This window comes from Drosophila sulfurigaster, chromosome 2R (genome assembly GCF_023558435.1).
Source record: "Drosophila sulfurigaster albostrigata strain 15112-1811.04 chromosome 2R, ASM2355843v2, whole genome shotgun sequence".
NCBI classification, from domain to species: domain Eukaryota; kingdom Metazoa; phylum Arthropoda; class Insecta; order Diptera; family Drosophilidae; genus Drosophila; species Drosophila sulfurigaster.
In genome coordinates, this window is record NC_084882.1 from 26,758,155 (window position 1) to 26,782,580 (window position 24,426).

The 24,426-nt window shown below is 37.0% G+C and overlaps 2 protein-coding genes across 2 annotated transcripts in view; both read right to left on the reverse strand.

Annotated features, from left to right (window-relative positions):
- The window catches only part of LOC133835707 (uncharacterized), a 171,779-nt gene that overhangs the window by 59,935 nt on the left and 87,418 nt on the right, over positions 1-24,426 (reverse strand). The window lies entirely within an intron of this gene.
- LOC133835699 (AF4/FMR2 family member lilli) overlaps positions 1-24,426 on the reverse strand; it is a 61,072-nt gene that overhangs the window by 30,970 nt on the left and 5,676 nt on the right. The window contains 2 exon segments of the mRNA XM_062265735.1: positions 22,781-22,912; positions 22,973-23,935. Of these exon segments, the coding sequence (XP_062121719.1) occupies positions 22,781-22,912; positions 22,973-23,585 (745 nt within the window). The 5' untranslated portion in view covers positions 23,586-23,935.

A 24,426-nucleotide genomic window follows, 5' to 3' on the forward strand; every position in this document is an offset into this window, starting at 1 on the left:
TCACTCAGATAATCGTGACGTGTGACTAACACTCAATGCGAATCAGGTTGATATTTGAGATCTCTAACATAACATACACAATAAACCGTTGTTAAGTGTCGCATTATAAGCACTTAATGTCTATATATGGGTTATTTGACTTTTCAAAAAAATATTTGTATACTCGTCATATTTAAAATACAAGTCATAAATAATAAGCAACAAAAATTCTTGTTGTATATACTTTTGACTACATTTGGCATACAACAGTTTCGATAATAATGAACGGGGTCTGCTCTATTAAATATATTTATATATGAGATTTATACTGAGTAGTTTTAAATGCATTCTAGAACAGACACATTGAATAGTTTTAACTGTATTCCACCAAATGAAATACGACAACATTCAAGAAGAAATTTAATCCATAAATTTTAAAGGAATGTTAAGATATAAACAATAAAATATTGCAAAGAAAATATATAAAGATTCATAATTATAAAAGCAAATTGATGTGTAAATAAAAATTAAAAAGAACCTACAAGAAAACTGAAAATGAATGCAATAAAATAAAATATTTTAAATAAATATTAATATTAAGTAATGTTTTAAACTAACAAATCTATAATACATCTCTTTCAATTTTACATAACAGATCATTACAATTATGTAAATAATTCTTTATAAGACAGTTCGATTAAATATATTGCATTCGAAGCTATCAAATTAAAACCTGATTTAAAAGAATTTAATACATATAAAATGTAAGACATAAACTAAGTAAAGCTTTAAGCTAACAAAACCTAAACTAAATCTTTTAATCCATGTAGTTATTATCTTTAAATGAAATTCGTTTAAATTGTCTTGCATTGCACGCTACTGAATAATTCATTTGAATTAAAATTAAAATAGAATTTTATTCCCATGCTTCCATTGTTGGTTTATTTATAGTTTGAGTTTCAAATTGAACTCCTCGCTAGTCCAGTCGCTCCCTTGTGACGCCGGTATGAAGACTATTTTTAGTTACTTTGGGTGCAAATAACAAAACTGCACAAACTGTGAATGAATGGAAATTTATGGGCCGCAACATTTCCATGGCTTTCACTGCGTCAGCGACAACACAACAACAGCAACAACAATAACAATAGCTTGAAGAAAATATTCATCCACCTGTTGTCAGAGTCAAGGCCACGCATTGCTTTCGTCACAACTCGATGCGTCTAATGCAAACACACCATTGATGGGTTTCCCTGGGGTGGCAACGCAGGCGCGCTGCTAAGTATGCTATACTTTCTGTATTCATTCATAAAACTGACTGGGAAAACTTTACGCAAGCAAACATTTTGTGGACTGCGAAAGGGGGGGATGGGGTCAAAAAGGACCCCAGAAACCGGCAATTTTTAGCTCCATCGATTTTTGTTTTGATGCAACAATACAGCGACTGAGAGAATGCGCAACAATAGTTGCAGAGAGCAAGGAAATAAAAGAGAAAGTCTGCTGCAAATTGTGCTCTCTATGGCTTCCCCTTGACTTTGACTTGGCAGGAGCGATGTCCCTATATATGCACAAAGATATGTAAATACACAGAATGGAGGCGAATGAAGCTTGTTCCACCTTTTTGCAAAAGAAACAAAACAAAAAACCGGTGCACATTTATCATCTCGGCAGTCAGTCAAGCAAGCAGGCAACCAACCCGATTTGTTCAGGTCTCGCCACGAAGGCGTTCAAAATTAAAAGTCGCTCAGCAGCAGCAACAACAACAACAACAACGACAACAACAACAATCACAGCGGCAACGGCAACAAACATTAAGGCGATTGCATTGCGCAAATGCGAAATGATATTAAAATGAAAAGTTTGCCAAGTAATAAACTGATAAAGAGGCGACGTCTGCGCCGTCTGACGGCGACATATCGCAAAAAGGTAACTTATTAAACAACATGGCGCTGAATGTTTATAATACACTGCAATTCAAAGGGTATAATTGTTATAGAAATGCGTTTGGTATATAAAAACCAATTTGACATTTTACTTCTCAGTGAAAACAGGAGATTTTATGAAAAGAACATTACGTGTATTCTTTCTATATACAAAATTATTGATTAAAAGAGAAATTCATATAGACAGCACAAAATATTGGATATGAACAACAAAAGTTGCCTGAAAACTTTGCTGAAAGTGATGCAGTTTAGAAAAAAAGAATTTTAAGTTTTAAGACACTTACATATTTCCCAAATATTAAGAAACTCACAAGTGCTAATGAATTACAATTAAGATGATATAGTGTTCTCCACAGATATCCGCTTTCAATTACCGACAAAATACAAAAATATACCAAATGTATATTTTGTATATTAATTTACTATTATATTCACGGTATACCATTTTCGATTTAATTAAAATATACCAGCTTAATATATCGTCAAAATACTAGAGTATACAAAAAGCTATATTTGATATATTGATTTACTATTACATTCAGAATATACCATACAAATCAAAATATACCAGATTATCTACCAACGAAAAGTTAAATTGATTATTTTAAAATATTGACATTATATTTAATTAGAACAAGGAGTCATATAATTACTTTAATTTTTTTCAGGAACTAAACAAAACTATAATTTCAGAAACTGAGGAAAATAAAGCTTAAAAAATAATCGAATATTAAAAAATTTTTATATCACCATAATATATATTGAAATTTAAATAATCATATTTTCTCGATCATAAGAAAGCAAAGAAATATTATTTACTTAATATTTTATATTCTTAAATTTCATAAGCCAACATAATCTGTTGTTGCCTTAGGGCAAACACTCTTCGACCTTTGAGACAAAATTAAAAAAAGTAGAAAAAACTAAACAAAACACACGCACAAATATTACGATCCAGTTTGTTGCTGTTGTTGTTGTTGTTGCATTGTGGCTGCCTCGTTGCTGCAGATAAATGTAAATTATTATGTCGTAAATTTGTTGACTGCCATGTTGGCCAGGCTCTTCTGACAAGGGGCAACAACAATGCGCCAGCCGTCGATTTGCACCACATAAAAATGAAAAGCCACAAATAACAACTACAACCAACTTGGCTTATAAAATGGCTTGATTGAGTCCACAAAGAAAAAAGGAAAAAGAAAAGTTATATAAAAATAAATATATGTATATATAAGAAAAAAAAGAACCAAACTAAGCTTGGGCGAACCGGATGCGATAGGCTCAGTGCAGCAAGTTGCAACGTGCAACGCGCTGCGTGCAACATGTTGTTGATTTATTTGAGCCGGCACACGACCAAGCGACGACGATGACGACGACCACGTTCCAAACGATGGGCGACAAAATGACACGCAGGCAAAAGTGCAAGTAAGAGGCGTGGCAGCTTATCAAAGCGTATGTGTGGCAAGTGGGCGCATCAAGCTAAAAGAAACTTGTGGCGCGTGCCACAACACAGTGGTTCCGCCCATAGGCCAAAAATAAAAAGTCATAACAACAAAAATTTACGAAAAGTAAACAAATCGTTACTAAAATGTCCAAGCTTCTTCATTGCAAACTAGATTTTTCTGGAAATCTAACGGGACATTCTAAAAATAGAATGCAAAGTGTGAACATGTCTTCAATTTTGCTGCTGCAACTGCGTTTAGTGGGCTTTTGTCAAAACAAAAGTGAAGTTCAAAGTGTTCGGACGTTCGCAAAAATTCACCAAATTGAAATATTTAAAAAGGGTATTAAAGTTGAAGATATTTACTTTTACAAGATCTTTTACTGAAATTAATTTGAATTATTAATTATTTGTTATTGTTTAATTTTACTTAATACTAATTTTCAGTGAATTGTGATCGTCATTATCTCTGTTTAAGTAGATTTTTAGATATGTTGCCCCCGATTCCCCCTTTATGAGTGATATCAGTGCATTTGCCAATGTTTTCAGGTAATAAAAATGTTAAGTTCAGCTGCAGATTTTTGCAGATGTGTATATACTCATTAATAAACTCAAGCTATCTTACTGTTTTCAAGGTCAAATTTGCGACGCAATCTGCTGCTCCTTCTTTGCCTTTGTGATGTTTTTTTTGTGATTGTGGACAATTTTACATATTCTTTTTTTCGCTTATTTTTATATTATAATTTTTATTGGCGCTTCTTATAACTACGAGCTTTTACGCATGTACATCTTTGATCTTTGGTGCACAGAAGAGGGCACGAATGCAGAAAAAACTCGAAAAGTAATTAGTTTAGTAGAAGAAAGCAGAAAGGTAATTTAAATAGTCTTATACATATCTTGGATGCTAATAATCAAATTTTAGCACTGTAACTCCACCGGAAGTATTTTGGCGCACTATCGGCATATAAGCCATACTAAGGTTGTATGGGAGCTATAGGATATAGTATTCCGATCTAGACAATTTTTACTATATATACAAAATATTTTTATAGAATTTTGGGCAAAATTTCGTAGCAATATAACAACTAGAAGTATTTTTGGCCGCAACTCCCATACTGGCGGAACCACTGTGCACAAGCAGCAACGCCCAACAAGAAATTCTTAAAGAAGGTTTCGAGCCGCCCTTGAACTTATGGCCAAAAAGAAGAAAACAGCTGACCGACATTTGCTGTTGTTGCTTGAGTTGTGGCAGGTGGGTGGACACAGTGTCTGGCATGGGGTGCAAGTGTGTGTGTGTGTGTGTGTGTGGGCATATGAGAAAAACAAACAAGCTAACCGCAAGCACAACAAACAACCCCCGCAAAACAAAAACACACACACACATAGTATACAAAATTTTGCGAGCAGACGCGACGTCCCCAAAAGCAAATCGGAGGAGAAGGCGTCGGAGGAGGCGGCGGAGGAGGCAACTGGCAACGGGGGCGTGTGTTGTTTTTGTGCCGGTCGCGTGCCACGTTGTCCTACACACACAGCGAGTGCCAAGTGTCGCGGGGTCACTCAACTGAATAACGCTCCAAAAACAGAACAACGATCGAGAGCGAGATCAAGAGCGAGATCGAGAGCGAGAGCTGCAGACTGGAGGCGTCCACGCGAATCGGTTGCCAAATTGGTTAAGCCAAGTGGGTTGCTGTTGCTGTTGTACAGCAGTGGACTACTATACTACTGCTGATCGCAGTTCAGACAGTTGTCAGTCTCTCGTCGTTGAATGTGTCTAGTCTGCTTGGCTGCTGGGTGGGTGTGGGAACCGATCGCAAATCGCACTCGCACTCGCATTCGCACTTGAAATGCATACGCAAAAATTATTGTGGCACACGCCCACCCAACACAACACAACGTAACGTTAACGTTAACGTAACTATATAAACTCGATCCTCGCGTCGATCGCTTTTAATTTAATTAGTTGCGCGTGCAACCAGCTGGGGAAGACTTTTCTTTAGGTTGCATGCTTCGCGATGCGTCGCCTCGTCTTATTTATGCGTCGCCTTTCTTTATGGCTTCCCATATAAATTCTCATTCAGCTTGTCATCATTTTCGGCTGCTCTCTCGCATTTTAAGCGCGTCGAGGCCACATAAACTATATCTGAAGCGAGAATTTGTGCCTCGCGTTTCGAAATAAACACATTGATGCACCTTTCGACGGCAGCATAAGCAACAATGTTGCAAAATACATTCAATTAATAAATATATATTCAATTTGTACCAAGCGTTAAATCTATTTTTGCTAAGCTTTTAATTTGAAGGTTATTAAAATATATTTGCTCATCGAAATATTTTGAATGCCACTTAACAATTATACAGACAGGAAAATTACATTCTAAAAACACTAAAAGAAAATCTTGAGTTTGAGAATCTTTCAATTCCAAAATCTCTTAAAACAAGAATTGTATCTTAAACTAAATTTCGATATTCTGTTCTACGAATTAAAAACGAATTTTTAAGATCAAAATATACGAAACAAGATTTGAAAAAAGGAGAATCTATTATTCATAATGATTCAAGAAATTCTTTCAAATTTAAGCACGAATTTTTCTCAGAATAAAAAAAAAAAAAAAAAAGAATAAAATATATTGGGCTTAAAAATTTTTCGATTTAAAAAATCATTTAAAACATGAATTCCAGAATGAAATATCTTGAAGTAAAATTTCGATTTTTGATCTGTGTTTAAGTTTGATAATTTAAGAATTGTTTTCTTGTTTCATAGTAAAATTTTCTATTTTGGCAGAGCGCATGCTGTAATTCATTTCCTTTAAAATTAGAATCTAATATTCATTATGGTTCGAGTAGTATTTCTTGATCTTAGCACGATTACATACTATATAGAGGAAAGAATTACGTTCTAATAACTAGAAAAATAATCTAGCTTCAACCCAAAATAATATTTCAAGTTTAAATATGAAATATTCATAATTTAATCCTCAGTGTATAGTCAATAAAATCGAACACTTGTTAACTATATATCATTTAGCATTAAATTCGATTTTAGCATTTCTATATATTGATTATTGCATTGCAATTATGCAGAAAATTTAGATACAACTTGTGTATGATTTTGTTAATTACCAAATTTGAATTATAGTCAAAAGATTGTGCACAATTTGTGGATCATTTTGGTAAGTGTGAATTTCAGATTATAGATCAAAGATAATTTCTTGAAATCGAGCAAAGTTCATTAGCGAAAACGTATCTTATTCAATGTCCCGCTGAATGCTATAAACTAAATGAAAAACAACTTTTAGAAAGCGAACTGCTTCTAATTGCTTTTATGATCCATAAATGATATGGCTGAGATCTAGCATAGATTAATTCTTGTGATATGTTAGATATAATTAATCTAATATCTATTTATGAGCCCGTCAGCCTTGTTAATTGGCTGCTTAGAATTTCCTTTTTCAACATTTAAATGTTGGTCGCTTTCATTGCAGCCAGACAGGAAATTGAATTACAAATGAGTAATCCAAGCCAGAGTACTTGACCTGGTCACCAAATGCTGGCTGACTGCTAACTTGGCTATAAACCGATGTCAAGATTGTGTTTTGCTGTAATGGACGCCCACATTAGCGTTTGTTTGCCTGTAATAATTTATTATCACATTCGCGGCGGCAATTAATATGGAAAGAAAAAGAGACAAAGTAAATACGAAACGGAGACAAAAAATTAAATGAATGAATCAAGCAAAGGCAAAAGGCAAAGCGGACTGACAAGAAATCATCAATGAAAACAGGCAGAGCTTCTACTTAGGCCACAATGTATCTATGTATCTATGTTTATATCGTTGTATCTATGTGTTGTTGTTGTTGTTGTTGTTGGTGCTGTTGTGTTGGCGTTGCTAAAGGCAATCGGCAGCTTTGACTAGCAAAGCGTTTGGCAATGCAGAAATCGAATTAGCCGCAACATGGCGCACGACACAGTCGCGTATCTTACAGATACTCGTACTTGCTTGGCGTGTGGGCTGCGGTCAGTGCGTAGGTTGCTGCTGCTGCTGCTCTTGCTGCTCCAGCACCCTGTATCAGCAGCCACAGCAGCAACGCTGCGGCAGCATAATAAAATTCAACAATTTATTGCTGTTGCCGCTTTAATTTGTTGTTGTCTGCTGGCCAAAAACAAAATTTTCATTCACAAAACGGCGGCCGTTGTATGCAAATTGATCGCTGGCTTTCAACTCTGACTGCGACGTCGACTGCGCAGTCGATACAGACTGCGACTGCGACTGCAACTGCAACTGCGACACACTTGGCAAGCGATGTTCAGTGATTGCAACAGCGACAACCGCCACCGCCTATCAATGAATGAAACAACTGTTGCTGCCCTGGCCCAGGGCACTGTCCACTGTCGACTGCACTTCGAGCCTACGTGTCGGCTACGTATTGGCATAAATTATATTACAAATTCACACTACACAACGCGGGCACATTGACTGCCAGATAAGGCATTTTGTGTTGTGTGTGCGCACACACACTCAAAATCAGTTCAATCTCTAGAAAGTACTATAAAAAATCAACGACTTTATTGAGTGACAAGTGGGAGTTTTAACTCTATTAAGCTATTAAGCTTACAGCTTTATAGCAGAGCTTGCAACATTAACTTTTAAATATTTAATATACATTTTATACTCCAATAATAACTGTAAAGAAAACGGAAGTTGCTATATAATGGTTTCTTGGGTTCTACACTTTTATATAAACTTATGAAATTAAGCTTCTTTCTTTAAAGATTAATTAAATAAGCTAAAATTCAACTTATGAACTTTTATAGTTTTAATTTAAAATCTAAAATAAAATTAAGTCAAATAAAATTTCTGCAAGCTTTCACTGCACATCTGAAAGTTTTAAAAAAGCTCTGTTCATTCAAGAATGTTTACACATTACATCCTTAGGGATTAAGCTAAAATTTTATTATTTAAAAAAATTTAATTTGTTAACAAGCGTCAAACGCATATGTAGCTCTTAAATATATTCAGATGTTACGCAACAAATTTTGAGCAAAAGTATCATTCAAGGAAAGTTTTATTTTAAGCTTCAGTAGCAAAACTTTCAAAGCTTCTTAAAAGATCTTCAGCTTTAATTGGGAGTTTAATTTTAAGCTCCTTCGAACAATCCGATTTTGAATTTCCCTTTCAATACTTTAGAGCATTGCAACTTCGACTTTCGATTGCAGGCACATTTTATTGACTATTTGCATTTGCATTTATTTATTTAAAGCATTAAACAAAGACACTGTCGCAGAGACACACACATGTTGTAGTGGCTGGCGACATGCAACAAATGTTAGACATTCAATTTGTTGTTGACACTTCATTAGCAAAACATAAAAGTGGGTTAAATGTTGCTAAAATTAAGCGATGCACACACACTCTGAGTGAGGCGCACTCTGACTGCGGCGCCCCAAAGAAGATGCAACACTCACGCCACAAGTTTGAAGCCAACCCAATGGACAGTTGTGTTGTTGCGTTCAGTTTTGTGTTTGCGGAACCCGCAGCTTAACCTAATAAAATCAATGGATTATGTTTTGGTGTTTGGTTACTGGGGTTGGGTTTTGGATTTTGGATTTTGTTTTTGGCCAACACATCTCGAGTTGTTGAGTTTTTATGAATGAAATAGTAAAAGAGTCAAGAAAAAAAACTAAAAATGCGCCCACGTTGTGCGCCACATGATGAAATCATGAATGACTGAATAAATGAGTGCATGAATGAATGAATGAGTGAATGGTTTTGTTGTGCCCAAGCCCAGGTGCCAAAAGGGCACGAGACATGGAACGTGAAAACGTGGGCAGAGAGATCGAGACGAGCAAGCAACCAAGCAGCTAGCAAGCAAATGCAAATTGATGGCCATGATGGCTAAGACGATGCATCGTCTCCATTAGCCACGCACACCGGAACCGCATTAGCATGATCATCATCAACAACAATGTTGATGAGGAGGAAGACCGGAAAGTGCCAAAGTCTCCATAGTCTGACTCCATTGAATGCTAACAAATTAACTGTCAAATGCTTCGACATCATTTGATGCATTCAATGAAAACATTTCCCAATCTTTACTCGTTTTTTTTTTTTATGAATGAAAATTTATCTCTACCAACTTTTGTTCGATGCAGCGAAAGCTTCGTGTGGAGTGAGAAAAATCTATCGATGCAATCAGCAGGCAGTAGATTTGTTCGTTGTATCATATTTCAAACGATTGTCAACGGCTGTCATTGTTCCCAATACAAAGTGTTCTAATATTTTTCAAGTCGTTAAAGTTTAGTTCACGATGTCGCAGCATAGAACTTGAATTTTATTTCCGTTTTATAACTGATAAGCGTGGCGAGCACAGAAGAAGAGCATTCATCTTGACAAAATTCCAAGAGGATTGAGTTTCTATTGTTCTTGTGAACTGTTAGCTGCACTTTAATTGCATGCTTTCTACATTTATTTCTTTACTCAAAATAAAGAATAAACCAATGCAGAGTAACCAGCTATCTGGTACAGTATATTTCACAGTATATTACTGTTGCGCAAATTTAGTATGTAGGGTCACACTAAGAACAAATTATTGCCAACTCCTCCTTGTGAGCGTTGCCAACTTCAAGAATGTTCAGCGTTGCCAACCCACAAATATACTAGACAGGCAACTTTCCTTAGAACTATCGTTATCGTTGCACTGTTGACCTTCAACGAATTGAGCCATAAGAAAAAGGCAATACCCACACATGAACATGTTAATCATAAGTGTATCAACTTAATTATGGAATGTTTTGCACTTATAACAATTGAGTTGAATTGCTGTTGAGTTCATTGCAAGAATAATAGTTTTGAAAATTGTGCTTTCAAGTTGCTGTCAAGAAATCGAAATTCTCACACACAGCTGGCGGGCATTACAACTCTATATGTAGTTGGCAAAGCGACAACAGCTACAACTACAAAAACATAACCACTGAACCACTAACCACAATCATGGCCAGGCTGACGTCATATAAACAAATGCATAAAAGCCGCGCAACGATGACATAAATTGCTTTTTTTTGAATATTGGCCAACAGCAGTAAGCCATAACTGCGCCTCAATGTGTTTGAGCCACTCGCCTGTCACGACGCAACGTCGACGTCGGCGTCAACGTCAGCTTTGATCGATTTTTGGCATGAAAAGCGACAAAATTGCAGCGCCCTCTGTCGACCGCAAAAGTGCACAAAATAAATATCGAAAATAACCAAAATGTTTAATGAATGGGGCGCAGCACGACAACAACAACAACAGCAACAACATCCGCTGTCGACGTCGACTGCAACGCTAGCGCTTAGTTTGTCTCAGTTGTTGTTGTACTGCTGCTGCTGATTTTTCAGTGTTGCGCGTGGGCAGCTTCATTCATAACGAACATTTTCAGAGACTGAATGAATTGCAGTTTTGCAGCGCTTGGGCCACATAACGGCACAATACAACAACGACAACAAGAACAGCAACAACATGCAAGCAGAGGAGCAGCATCACAACAGCAGGAGCTGCAGGAGCAGCTCTCGTAATGCGCTGATTGGAGACCCAAAACCAAAACGAAGAGAAAAAAAAACCAAACTCGATGGCGATTTACATAAATCAGCTGCAAATTTGTTCCACTGTTCAAATGCAATGTCGCCGTCGTCGTTGATGTTGTTGTTGTCACACACACAAGTGGCTTTACGCATGCGAGTGCGAGCGAGAGGTTCGAGGAAGTCACAACAGCTTCCAGTCTGACAGCGGGAGACGTTGTGGGGCCAGAGAGAGACAACGAGAGAGGGAGCGAGATACGTGTAGCCAAAGTCAACGCGTGTCGGCTTAGAAAAACTCACAGTTGTAGCAACTGGCGCAGTTTTTTTTTTGGGTTTTATTTTTATGATACCCTTGCATGTCGAGTGTCTAAAAGAAGTATAAGGCCACTTACCGAGAAGAGAGTATTATTATATATGGGTAGAGTGTTAAAGCGTCGACACTGCTATTTTGTTGTATTAGTTTTATTTTTTTGCGGGGGCCGTTGCCAAAGTAAGTAGCTTTGTGTACAGTTTTGTTGGCTTTGTTGACTGCTGTCGTCGTCTGACTGGAAGTTGGGACTCGGATTTGCAGTTGGAGTCTTACGATTTGATGGTCTGATTGCATTTGTGTAGTTGTTGTTGTTGCTACCCATCTGTGTGATTGCGAGGATGCACATTACAAAAAAGAAGACGCGGCGCGAGGGCAACGGTTTTTGTTAATGCACTAAAGACTGCGATAGTTTTGTTACGATTGTAGGTTAATAAATGCATTTTGATTTCACTTAAAACATTAGGAACAATAAATAAAACTCTTTTATTCTAATCAGCAAAACCTTTCATTTCTTTTTTTCACAAACGACAATTTATATTTTTAAGGATATGGACACACTGATCATGCAGAGGCTCTCGTTAGTATGTGTGCAAAGTGATTTACTGAGTTCCTCTACAAATAGCGCCAAATTGTCTTAAGTGCGTTCTTAGCACGCAACAGTTGGGCCACTGTTCTAATTAGAATACCATATTGGAAATGATCAGAATTTAAATCTTAGGGGACACACTGATCGAAACTGATTGTGAATTTGTTGCTTGCGCAGAATAAACTACTAGATTATGAAGACAAAATAGTATTAAACAATCAGATAGCATGTAATTGGATTTACCGTTATATTTTTCCGTTATGTAAACACAAATTGCGAATGGTATGCGACATATTTGGGCGCATTTAAAGCTAGTTACAATCGCACCACGTGCTTAAGAAAATATTTTCAATAAGATATGTTAATTGAGATTTGCAGCGATTGCATTAAAAGACGTAAAATGTGCGTACTAATTTAATTGACAATTATCGAATTTCAATTATTAAACAAAAATGTTAATTTCCAATGTGCACCCGTCGGTTTAACAAACGTTATTGGTTTTGCATATTTACCACCAAAAATGTGGTAACACTAGTCAAAAAGTGCGCGTTTTCTTTTCGAGTGCGAAAATTATTTAATTCGGTTTCAAAGTGCGTTAAACGGTTCGATTAAATGATTAATTATAGTGCACGCGTCGGTACAAGTGCTATATTTGAGCGGTTTTATGAAAGTTTCGATGTAGAATTAATACTACAACGAAATTAACGTTCGCGAATAAATTGTATTGCGCATCGGCAACTTGCGTTGAATGTGCCATTCACATTAAACGTTAACATTCATATGTTTGGTCGCTAAATGTCTAATGAGGGGTGCAACAAGTGTTAACGTTATATGGGGGTGTGTCCACAGCAGCCCCACTTGGAATGTGAGGTTAAACTTGAACTTGGGCGCTGAACAAAGAATAAATTTGCAGCAGCGCTTAGTCCAATTAGAGGTTACACTTGATCGTGAAGATGCGCTGAAATAAGATGCATTTTTGCAGCTGCTAATTTTAGATTAAATTAAATTTGATTTTGAGCGGGTGCTGATAGTATAATAATTTTGGCAGCATCCCCATGACGTGCATAGAATAAGGTAAATACTATATGTGAGCACTTATCCCATTAGCAGAACTAATTAGCATGCCTTCTATTTACTCAGTCACAAATCGTCGGCATCTCTCAACATTGACAGCCAGGAAAATGCTAGAGGACAGTCTTTGTGTTAACGATACGAAAGATACGTCTTAAAACAAAAAAGAAAGAAAAAACTTGGCAACCAACACTGTCCACTGTGTTCCAAAATGCACGCCCCTCGTACACACCCCCTGGCATAAATCTTTTGGAACACACAACGCTCTCGACATACACTTGAAATAGTCAATCAAGATGGATGAACTGAACTGAAGAAGGGAGGAGGGGAGTGCGGGGGGTCGTTCCGAACGAGCCAAATCGCTTCGAACCATGGCGATCTATGGCGCGCATGAGCTCATTAGAAAATATGCGCGTAATTTGTGAGACATTTCGACTACACAACATTTGTGGCTATTTTTGAATTGGTTCGTGTGCTGCTGCTGCTGTTGCTGCTGCTGTTGCTTGCTGCTTCATTGAAATGTGTCAAGTGGCATGGTGGCATGTTGTGGAGCCAACGAGAGCACTGGAGGGGAAACGCACTTGAAACTTGGCTACCAGCATTGACCACCAATCAAATTGAAGCGGCGGCTCATCTAAAGCGGCACTAAAAAAGGCAACATCAACAACATCATGAGTGGGTCGAAAGCTGCGCGCGCGTTACGCCCACATCGGTCAAATGGCTAGCAAAACAATAATGAAAAACTTCCAAATCACGCAACAACAACAACAACAACTATATACATATATAATAATAATAATAATAGCAAAGAGCAACAAGAGTAGCTGCAAACAGAACAATAAACGGCATAAAGTTGATGTAAATTATTTGACTACCAAATTTAGTTGGAAATCTTGTGATCTGCGCTGTTTGCTGTTTGAAATACACTTGCCGCAAAACCAAAAGTCCTAGAAACTAAGCAACAAACTTTGTGCCACATGACATGACATGACAGCCACAAAAAGTGAGCGTGTGGAGAATGAATGTTAATTTTTTGAAGTAAGTAATCAACTTTTGATTTCATACCTAATCCTAATTCATTTGAATATGCTAAAGATATACTAATTTATGGCAACAATATTAGAAATGCAACTAACTATAAACTATAATATATTATTTTATTTATTGTTTATTAATCATGTCATATTGCTTACTATATAAATTGCTTCTTACTCACTTTTTATTTCCAGACGATTACTCAGTGAAAATTAATTGGAATTATACTATTGTAAGCCAGCTTGGACAATATCGAAAAGTGACTAAAGGTAATCAATACTTTGTATGCTTCATTATCATTCTCTGTACTAATTTAAAATTCTTTTATTCTAGTGTCACACAACAGAGGGTGAGTGGATGTAATCATATTAATTATGATCTTCATTATTTAAAATGATGGAAGTGCAAATATTCAAATAGGAGATTATCTACTTTATAGAATTGTTATATAATTTCCTTATTGCCTTACATAGTGTATCCACTATTCCTTATACATTTGCTTGTTGAAGAAAAAGTCATATTTGTCATATTTGTAAACCATCTGTGAGGCAAAGTAGTGTCTCGGCCCACGATGGACGCAAAGTCGAGCGCTCTCTACAGTGAAGCACTAACAAAACGGACGGTGAGCAGTGACTGACATTTCGCCTCAAATCTCAAATGTCAGATGATTGTGTGACTCTGAATCTGAATCTGACTCTCTGTGGCATGACAGTTCAAATGTGCACGAGACCATTTTGGTTGCTGTCGCAGTCGCTGTCTCTTTGTTGTTGTTGTTGCTGTTGTTGTTGCTGTTGTTGGTGCTTGGTTGATTGTGCCATTTTTTTATGGTTTACGTTTTTTTTGGGGGAGGTTTGTTGGTTGCTTTGCACACACACTGTATGAATATCCATTGAGCTTGTCAGACGGCCAAGAGCGTGATGAAGTGCTGAGCTATGAAACTGGCGCTCGAATCTTGAGCCCTGGAGTTTGTTTATGCTGCCACACATTTGAAGCGCCCTGAGAGAGCGTTGCAATTGTTGTTGTTGTTGCTCTAGTGTGGCTGCTGCAAATTGTGATTGTTGTTGTTGTTGTTTGTGTACCGGAAACCCGCTGCGACAGCCTATAATTTGCAAATTTAATTTGCAACACACGCCAACATGTGACCCCAAAAAGAGCAAAATGTTATAAATAATATGCAGTTGCCAGTTGCCAGTTGCAAGTTACCAGTTGCCTGTTGAAGCTGTTGCTGGTAGGTGTTCAGCGGTGGCTTACCTTAAACTAGAAATGCACAACTTATGAATGGAGCTCTGCGACTCATGAATGAATTTAATTCAAACTACATGCTGAGTCTCTGACTGAGACTTGGGGCTGGGCGAGATCATGTCTCTCGGTTGCCAGCGAATTTTTTATGCAAATCCCAAAAAAAAAAAGTTTTTGCGGTTTTGTTTTGTTTCTTTTTTGCAAATGAACAAAATCAAACAAATTTCAATGTTGTTTATACGCTGCTTGATTTAATGAATCGTTTTGTGGTTTTCTATTTGTAATATTTTTTTATTTGATTTTTTTTTCTTTAATTTGATATTTTGTTTTTCGAGTAGTCGCTACGTGGGTTTTGTGGCGTCTACTGCGTGGGGGGAGGAGAGAGACTCATCTTCAGTTGTTCAGAGATGTTTATCTGGAGTAGCTAAAAAGAGACACGACGTTTATCTTTGATGACCTGAAACCATTCATTTTTCTCAATTCGCTTCTCGATCCATTCACTACCGATATATAGAGTAATGGGTGAAGTTAAATCCGATTCGGCATCATCGTTACCATTCGTCATCTCATGGGACATCATTATGTCGATGACAATGATGCAATGCAGAAGATTTAGGGCTCCACTTAACAGGGCACAAATCGATTGACCACGCATAAATCGAAAATATGGATGCACCTTTTGATTTGTCTCTATAAAATTTCGCGATGCACTGTTTTCCGCATCCCACATGGTTGCCAGCGATAGGACGATGTTCAGGAATGAATTGAGTCCCGTGCGTATTACTTCCAGCCATGGCTTTGGCAGATTCCCCGTGCATATGCTTATGCTTTGGAAGAGTGTGAGAACCGTGAGGAATTGAAATATTATGGAAAATATATATTGTTGTAGTTCCTCTTTGAGCAAATCGTTTTTCTCGGGCAAATTGATGAAGGTTCCAACGTGATATCGTATCGTATATAGATTGAGTATCGTTTCGAGAGTATAGAAAAACAATAAAATAGCGCGCATTTCACTTTACCGATCGAAATTTTCATTTTCGATTTATGTTGACATTGTATTTGATGCGTACTTTGTTTAGGAACTTGGCCAGATTTCTTTCGATACATCAAATGGTTCAATTATCCTCAGCAGACTTCTTAACATACTCACAGGAGGGAATTCCATTTAAAATAATAAATGTAAATATATTTTTGTCTTTACTAAAAAACTGACAAGTCTTAGAGAAAGTTGTGTTTGTTTCGAATTAGATCAAGCATTGAATCCAGCTTTTCCCCAACTGTCTAACAAAAGTCTCCAAATTTGATATGCAATTATTGCACTCGACATTGAGATCAAGCACAATAATTCACAAGAACATAAATTCAACTTATGCGCATTTAAAAGAACTGCATTTGGCTGCTTAAACCTTATATACGTGCCTATGTATTACAATTTCAGTGGTTTAACTTGCTGCAAAGCAGCCTGTGAGTGGCACCCACACAATCAACATAAATACATACATAAGTATTACTTTGGGGGGCACCTGAGCTATGACTCTATTTTTAGACACATGATGCCAAAGCGTTCACTTTGAAAGTCGTTAAAGAGATATACACATATTATAACTAAAGTTAAGTTAAATGCAAACAGCCGAACGAAAAACCACAAAAAAATAAACCAACAACAACAAAATCAAAAAAAAAAAAAAACTGCCCACGTGCTTGCGGTTTGTGTCAATCGTATAAAATACATTTGATTTGAATTCGATTGGGACAACGGACAGCAGACAGCCGTCTAGAGTTCGAGACTGGCGCCAGTCTCAATCCCATGAAAACAGGTGACAATGCAAAAAAAAAATAAAATAAAATGAGCAACAAGTGCTAATAGATGTTATACCCTGTAAATAAAATAGTTAATACTCAGGAAGTTTATTTGAAATGCTCAATAATTAGGTTTTTATTGTGATCTTACAAATTGAATAGTTATCAAGCGATTGCGGTGAAATTTGTGAAATATAAAGATCATAAGATAATTTTTTAATTCATCAATTCTTTTTAATTTCAACATTTATAATTGGGATATTAAAAATATTAAATTATTGAGGTATTGTAGTGAAATTTGTAGAATATAAAGTTCGTAAGATAATATTTAGATATGTGAAGGTTAAGGCAATAACTTCAAAATTTCTAATCGTTATATTACAAATATTAAATTGATATCGACATACTTTTACATGTATTGGGGTATTATGGCGAAATTTTCAGAATTTGAAGATTATAAAATAATATATCGATATGTCTAAAGTAAAGATAATATCTAAAAATTTTTATTGTGATATTAAAAATATTGAACAGATAACATCAATCTTTTACAACTCTCGAGAGATTTTGATGAAATTTTCAGTATATAAACATGACTAGGTACTCTTTAGATATATTTAAAGTGATGGCAATAATTTTAAAATTGTGCATTTTATGGGACTTTATAAAAAGTGAACAAATTCTTCCAGTTTTTGTTAAAATTATTGAAAATTCGATAGTAGTAATCATCTCATAACAACTTTTACATCTCTTAAGCGATTGTAATGAAATTTTCAGAATATAAACATGAGTCTATAATCTGAAGATATATCTGGGGTGATTGCAATAACTGTGAATTTTATAAAACTTTTTAAAAAGTACATAATTTTCAATTTTTGAAAATTCAATTTAAGACCATCCCATAAAAACTTGAGCAGGGTATCTAATGAAGTAAATAAACAAATTTTAAAGTTATAGATAGAAATGAATACAACTCGATCAGCGATCCATGCATGGCACACTTTTCCGACCCACGCGCATTATGCTAATAATCAAAAAGCTAGAGATTTAGTTGCTACCACTATTTGATGATGAACTGTGACAAATCTTTTGGATTTGGCGAACTCGTGTTGCCTTAACTTGTGCGACGAGACGAGGCAACGTTGCAAGTTGCAACTGCAATTCATCAGCTGAATTGTGCCACCAACAAAGCCAAGCCAAAGAGTCAGAGAAGAGAAGAGAGTTGAGAGCCGGCAGCAAATGCCATTCAACATTTGCCATGTAAATGGCAATTAAGTTGCCGTCATCGTCATCTCGTCGTCTCGTGAGGTCTTGTGAACTAGTGAACCACAGACGATGCTGTGATGCTGTGATGCAGCTATGATGTGGCCACGGCCAAAGGCAGTCTAGGAGGAAGTCGTCTATGGCCAGTTGCAGTTTCCTTTTGCTCATTTCCATTTGGCCAGACTCTCTCACTGCACACACACACACACACACACACACACACAGTGCAATTAATCGCCGCTCAACTGGCGCACTGATTGCAATTAATCTTCATTAAAGGCTGAGCAGGCGCGGCTAGCAATCAACGCGGGAGGCAAAGTGAGATGGAAGAGAGTGGAGGCAAATGTCCTTTTTGGCCCAAGTGTTTGACATGGCGCGAGAAGCACGCTTAGATCCTTTACAAACCAATTTGGTGATCATTGTCGTGAGCTGTTTGCTGCCACAATAACAACAGCAACAGCAACAATTGGCAACTGGCAACTGAAACTGCATGCGACAGCAACAACATTCAACTGACCGCACAGCAATCACCTTAATTAAACATTAGGCAAGCCTCACTTGGCTTGGGAAGTCGGTAGTCGTAACGTCCCAGTTGCAGTTGCAACAATTGTTGTTGTTGTTGTTGTTGTTGTGCCTGGTGTTGGAGCTGAGCTGAGGCTGCTGTTGCTGCTGTGGTGTGGTCCATGTCAGCGATTTCCGTTGCACAAAAGGCGCAAAGGTTGCCCCAGCAGTGATTGTCGCCTTAATTTTCTTGCAGTTTTCTTGGCTGTTGCATTCGCATGTTGCTGCCAGTTGTTGTTGTTGTCGTTGTGTTGCTTGCCCCAACGTCGACGTCGACATCGTTGACAAACGCTGAAAGGCATTGTGTGTGTGATTTTTCATTGGAAAACGATCACCCAGCTTGATTTGGCTTGGCCAAAAGTGCCAAATGGGCGAAAGAAAAATACCAACAAAAAAAAAAAAAACCCAATGAAAAATCTCAAAAACGGGTCACGTTATTAATTGGTGAACCTTTTTTTTTGCCACACACAGATTTATGAATATTGATTGCAACTTGGAAGTGCAACACATTGTCTCTGTGGCCCTGGACTGTGGCACAACACTCAGATTGAGTCAGCTTCCTGTCGATTAGGGTCACTCAGCTGTCCGTGTGTGTGTGTGTTGTATGTGAGTTTGTCTCATTGCAATTGCGTTGCTCGCTGTTGATCGGTCAGCCGGGGTCATTTCCTGACTAATTAGCGATTGCCATCACAGATTTGCTGCTTTTCGCCCTCCCTCCCCCTGCAATCAACTTTACCCCGGCGCCGTTTCTGTTTCTTTTTCTGTTTTTGTATTTGTTTTTTCTGCTACTGCTTCATTCGGCAATTAAGCGCCGTCGTATATTTATGATATTAATTAATTAAGGCAATTTGTGTGCATCTTGGAGATACGAAATATGAGAAACTCTCGTATTTAACAGCACAGCAAGTACTCTTGAAAAGGGGGAAAACTGGCGTCTGAATCTGTAGACAGAGTAGCGAAATGTAGAAATTAAATAACCTTGTTAAAAAGTAATAACAATAAAGCAAACAAGAAAAAGTCTGGCGTTTGCGAACTTGAAAATGTTTACTTTGCTGGTTAATTTATTTTAAATAATGTTTAGTCTTATTGAGTATAATTTGAATTAAAGAATATAAATCGCATATGTAGCATATTTGTCACATCTCTATTCTATTTCTATCGCATCGGTAGGTTTGTTTAAAATATAATCAAAATAATATCCTATAGAACTGACATTTCGATTTACGGAACATAAATCCTATCTGTTCTATTTTTATATACTAATTATTTTGTATTGCAAAATGGTTTATTTAAAATGTACTACAATATCGATATACCAAATATAGCCTTCGGTATATATTAGTATATTTGTGGTATATTTTTAATATATTTGTAGAATATGGTGAGAACACTCGACTGTTTCAAAGGTTGTCTTTAGACAAAGCGCAAAATGTTGGTCAATTTTTAAATAATTCTTTAGCAGTATTCATGATAATTTGATATAAAGAGCCTAAGTCCCATCTTTAGTTCACTTTCCAATACAAAACAGTGAATTGAGTATATTAAAAGTAGCTTGCAACAAAGTTGAACTAGAAAACTTTTAAATATTTCTTTACAATTGTATCTAGTATTAATGGTAATAATTTGATTTAAGAACTAAATCCCAAATGCAGTTTCGTTTGAAATAAAAAATTGATATTCACTTTTGCATTGAGTTCTATTAAAACTTTCTCAGAAATATGGAAAATTCCTTAAATAAATATGTAAACAAATATAAAAGTTTGTCTAGTGTTGGTAATATTTTGATTGGATGATTCTAAATCACATCTGAAGTGTAATTTCAAATAAAATATTGATATTTGCTTTTGCATTGAGTTCTATTAAAACCGCTCTAGTTGTCTGAGCATTTCCCTTGGATCTTTCGGGCGATAAAAAGTCAATATTGATGCCAACATTGACACACTTTGGGTGGTCTTGGCGCTGACTTAATTTTGGCAAACCGCAAAGAGAGACGAGGCCCAGCCCAACCCAAAAGCGGCAGCGGCAGACGAGTAATCGATGGAACGTGTGACGGCAACGACACCGACAATCGACAACCAACAACCGACAGCCGACTGCCGACAGCACATGAATTGCAAGTGGGCAAAGAGTGAGGGGTGATCATGCGGATCGGGGGGTTGGGGCAAGTGGAGAATTGGACCGAGCTGGGGCCAACACCTGTTGCCCCATTGCCATGGCGACACAACGTTAAGGGCCGCTGTCGTTTGTCGATGCCGTCGGCAATCGTCGACGTCGTTGTTGTTGTCATCGTTGCTGTCGCTGGCTGGTTGTAGTTGCCGATGCGGTGCATCATTTGCAAATTCAATTTCAAGTTTTTGGCAGCATTTCAAAAAGAGTCGTCGCACTCTATGCGATGTTGTTTGTGGTGTGTGAGAAGCGAATGCAAAACGCGTGCAAATGCTCCAATGTGACGGCGACGGCGGCGCCACAAGCGATGTCAAAAATTACAAGCGAACGGCATTAAAGTGCGCAAAATTTTATTTAATTTATTGAGCCATTAGAGGAAGAGTGAGAGAGACACCACACATGCGACACATGGAAGAGTGGAGTAGGAAGAAGCGAGGAGAAGCCACGAGGAGAGGGGGGAATCAACTTTGGCTGTCAGCTCATTCATAGATTAATTTTGGCAATTTATAGCCAGTGAGATAGTTTTGAGTAACTGCAGCATGGAGACTGCGGCATGTCGCCAGAGAATTATGCAATGAGACGGGGCGCCACAAGTTGTAATATATACTGCAAAATACACACACTGCAACAACCTGGCGACAGAGACGACTAAATATCATTATGAATACACTTAGATCGTAGAGATCTTATGAAGACTTTACTCAAGTTGATTAGAAGCTAAGAAAGTGAAGTTAGAAGGTGACATCAATTCAGAATTTGATTGGTTTTCAATTTGTTGCTTGTTTCTTTGTAAAAGCTGATCAGAAGCTAAGAAAATTATTTAAAAATTATTTTTATTTTCATTATTTTCCCTTTTATACTCTATGCTACCCATAGGGTAGAAAGGGTATTATAGCTTTGTACCACCATGAAATGTATGCATATGGGAGAAGAATTTATCTTCGACCCTATAAAGTATATATGTACATATATTCTTGATCAGCGTCAACAGCCGATAAAAATTAAATAAGTTATTTAAGAAGTACTTTTTTATGAAAAGTGCCTAATTATTTGCTGACAATCCGGTATATTTTTCACTCTATGGTATATTTTGAATGTAGTACTATATCAACATACCAAATATGAGCAAAAACACCTACTTACTACGGGTCTGAGTTGCTTTGTCTGACAGTATTTTGCACTCTGTGGTATATTTTGAACTCAGTATTATATACTACATTTACCAAATATAACTTTTGGTATATTTTTAGTATCTTTTTGGTATATTAATTCGTTTTTTTTTTTTTTATGGGGTGGTTTGAGTGATCTAGGCTTTAAACAAACAAGTACATAGGTAAGATCAGAAGCTAAGTAAAGTGATGCTAGAAGATGTTTCACTATAAGTTTCGTTTTATCAAGTCAACTGAGAGTTATTTTAATTGCTTTAAAAGTATTTTAATGTTTATAAAACTCAGTTTTAAATTACGAAAATAGTGGTTCAAAGTTCATTGTTGGATATTTCAAGCTTCAAGTCAAGTTTTGTATTGTCATTGTTATTCCAAATGTTCTTTTTAAACCTCACAAGTATGTAGCATTAAAAGAACAACGTTTTAATTGAATTTGCTCAGCAAGAACATATCCAATATATTCCCCAAATTAAAGAGTATTTTAGCTGCGACTTCCACGGAGTCTACAATAAAATCATGTTAATTTTTTATGTGAATGTGGCAGCTACAATTATGAATGCGTCTGCGGCACTCGCCTATGACAACAATTCACACTCGACTGAAGTTAATTATTAATTAAACGTTGCGTTTGCTGGCTCAATATCTCAACTTTTTATTATGTGTATGACTCACCTGTGCCATTGCTGCCAAACCAAAGGGCCACGAGGTCCTCGTTTGGCGGCGTGTGATGATAATGATTTCCGTAGAGATAAGGATTCGGATAGTCGAGCAGAACGCGACGCGAAGCAGGCGAAGATGTCTCAGCTGTGAGAAGAATGCAATGATCAGTCAATGATTAAACTCTTCAGTCAGAAGTTGACTTACCCTGAGCTAATTGTGCAGCATACTCCGATGCTTTCTGGAGATTGATGCGCGGTCGCGGCTTGGCGAGAGTTTGCAATTGCTGTTGTTGTTGGTGTTGTTGATGTTGCTGATCCTGCGAGGGATTATTGGCTGCTGTAGCGGCGGCTGCCGAGGAGTCTAGCAGCAACTGTTGCACCTGTAATATGTCCACGTATTCGTCGAGCTCAACTCCTGTGGCCTCCTTCCCAGCTGTGGTCGGGTGATGCAGATAGTTTGATGCCACTTGAGATGTTGCAATCCCGTTGTTATTATTATAATACCCTAAAGCGGAGGTGGGACCTCCCACAATGGGTGGCGGTGGCACAGCTGGTGTGGCAAACTGCAAGGGATTGCGACTGAGCTGCGGTGTTGTGGGTGTATTAAGCGAATCCTGTGCTGCCGTTGGCGTTGTGGGCAACAGGCTTAAGCCTGGCTGTGTTGACTGTGGCAAGATTGGTGGCGCGGTTGCAGTTGCTGTTGTTGCTGCGGCGAGTGCAGGCGGCGAGGGCGTGGCTGTGTTGTTGGGATCTGTTACCGTTGTGGAATGCTGCTGGCTGCTTATCAATTCATTCTGACGCCTCATTGTCAGCAACATTTTTGTGACTGTTCAACGCGTTGTCAACGTGCGAAAACGAAAATATCGCGAGAAGATTCGAAACGATAATGGAAACAAAACGGAAACCGAACAAAAAAGAAAAACTTAAATGCATTAAATGATATGACTCCATTGGTTTTTTTTTGCAGATTGGACACAATTATTGAATTCGTGTTTTAACACGATTTGTGATTTGATTTGCACATTTTTGATTGGTTTTCTTCACATTTGCATTGATCCTCTTGGATTTCGGTTGGATTGGTTTTCACTTTGCTATTGAATTCTATGTCAGCGAATCAGTCTTTACGTTGTATTCTTTTACTACAAATTTGATTGACTTGCGCAGAGATCTGAAAAGGAAAGAAGAAAAGGAATTAGATTGGTTATTTTGCTTGTACTTTTTAAGATGATATTTTAGAGATCATTAAAATGATAATTGGTTATTTTGTTTGATATTTTTAAGACGATATTTAGAAGATCATAAAATTGATCATTTTCCTAATATATTATATATCCGATATATGGTCTTATAATATATATCCTAGCTTATCGCTTTGAAGTATATTTTTAAATGAAATTTTTATAGATTTGTGGAGAGACCTGATTAATAGATTTGTTTCAAATATTCCTTACGATGTACTTTATAATTACCTCTTTAATCTCTTCATTCAAGTTTGCTGTTTAGTTTCTATTTTTATATATATTTTTTCGATTATAATCTTAGCGAATATAATACACAAAACACATCAAAAATTGTTGGACTTACAAGCTTAAATCACACACAGATCAAAAGATTTACAAATATTTGACTATATATATATAAATATGCATATATAATTGG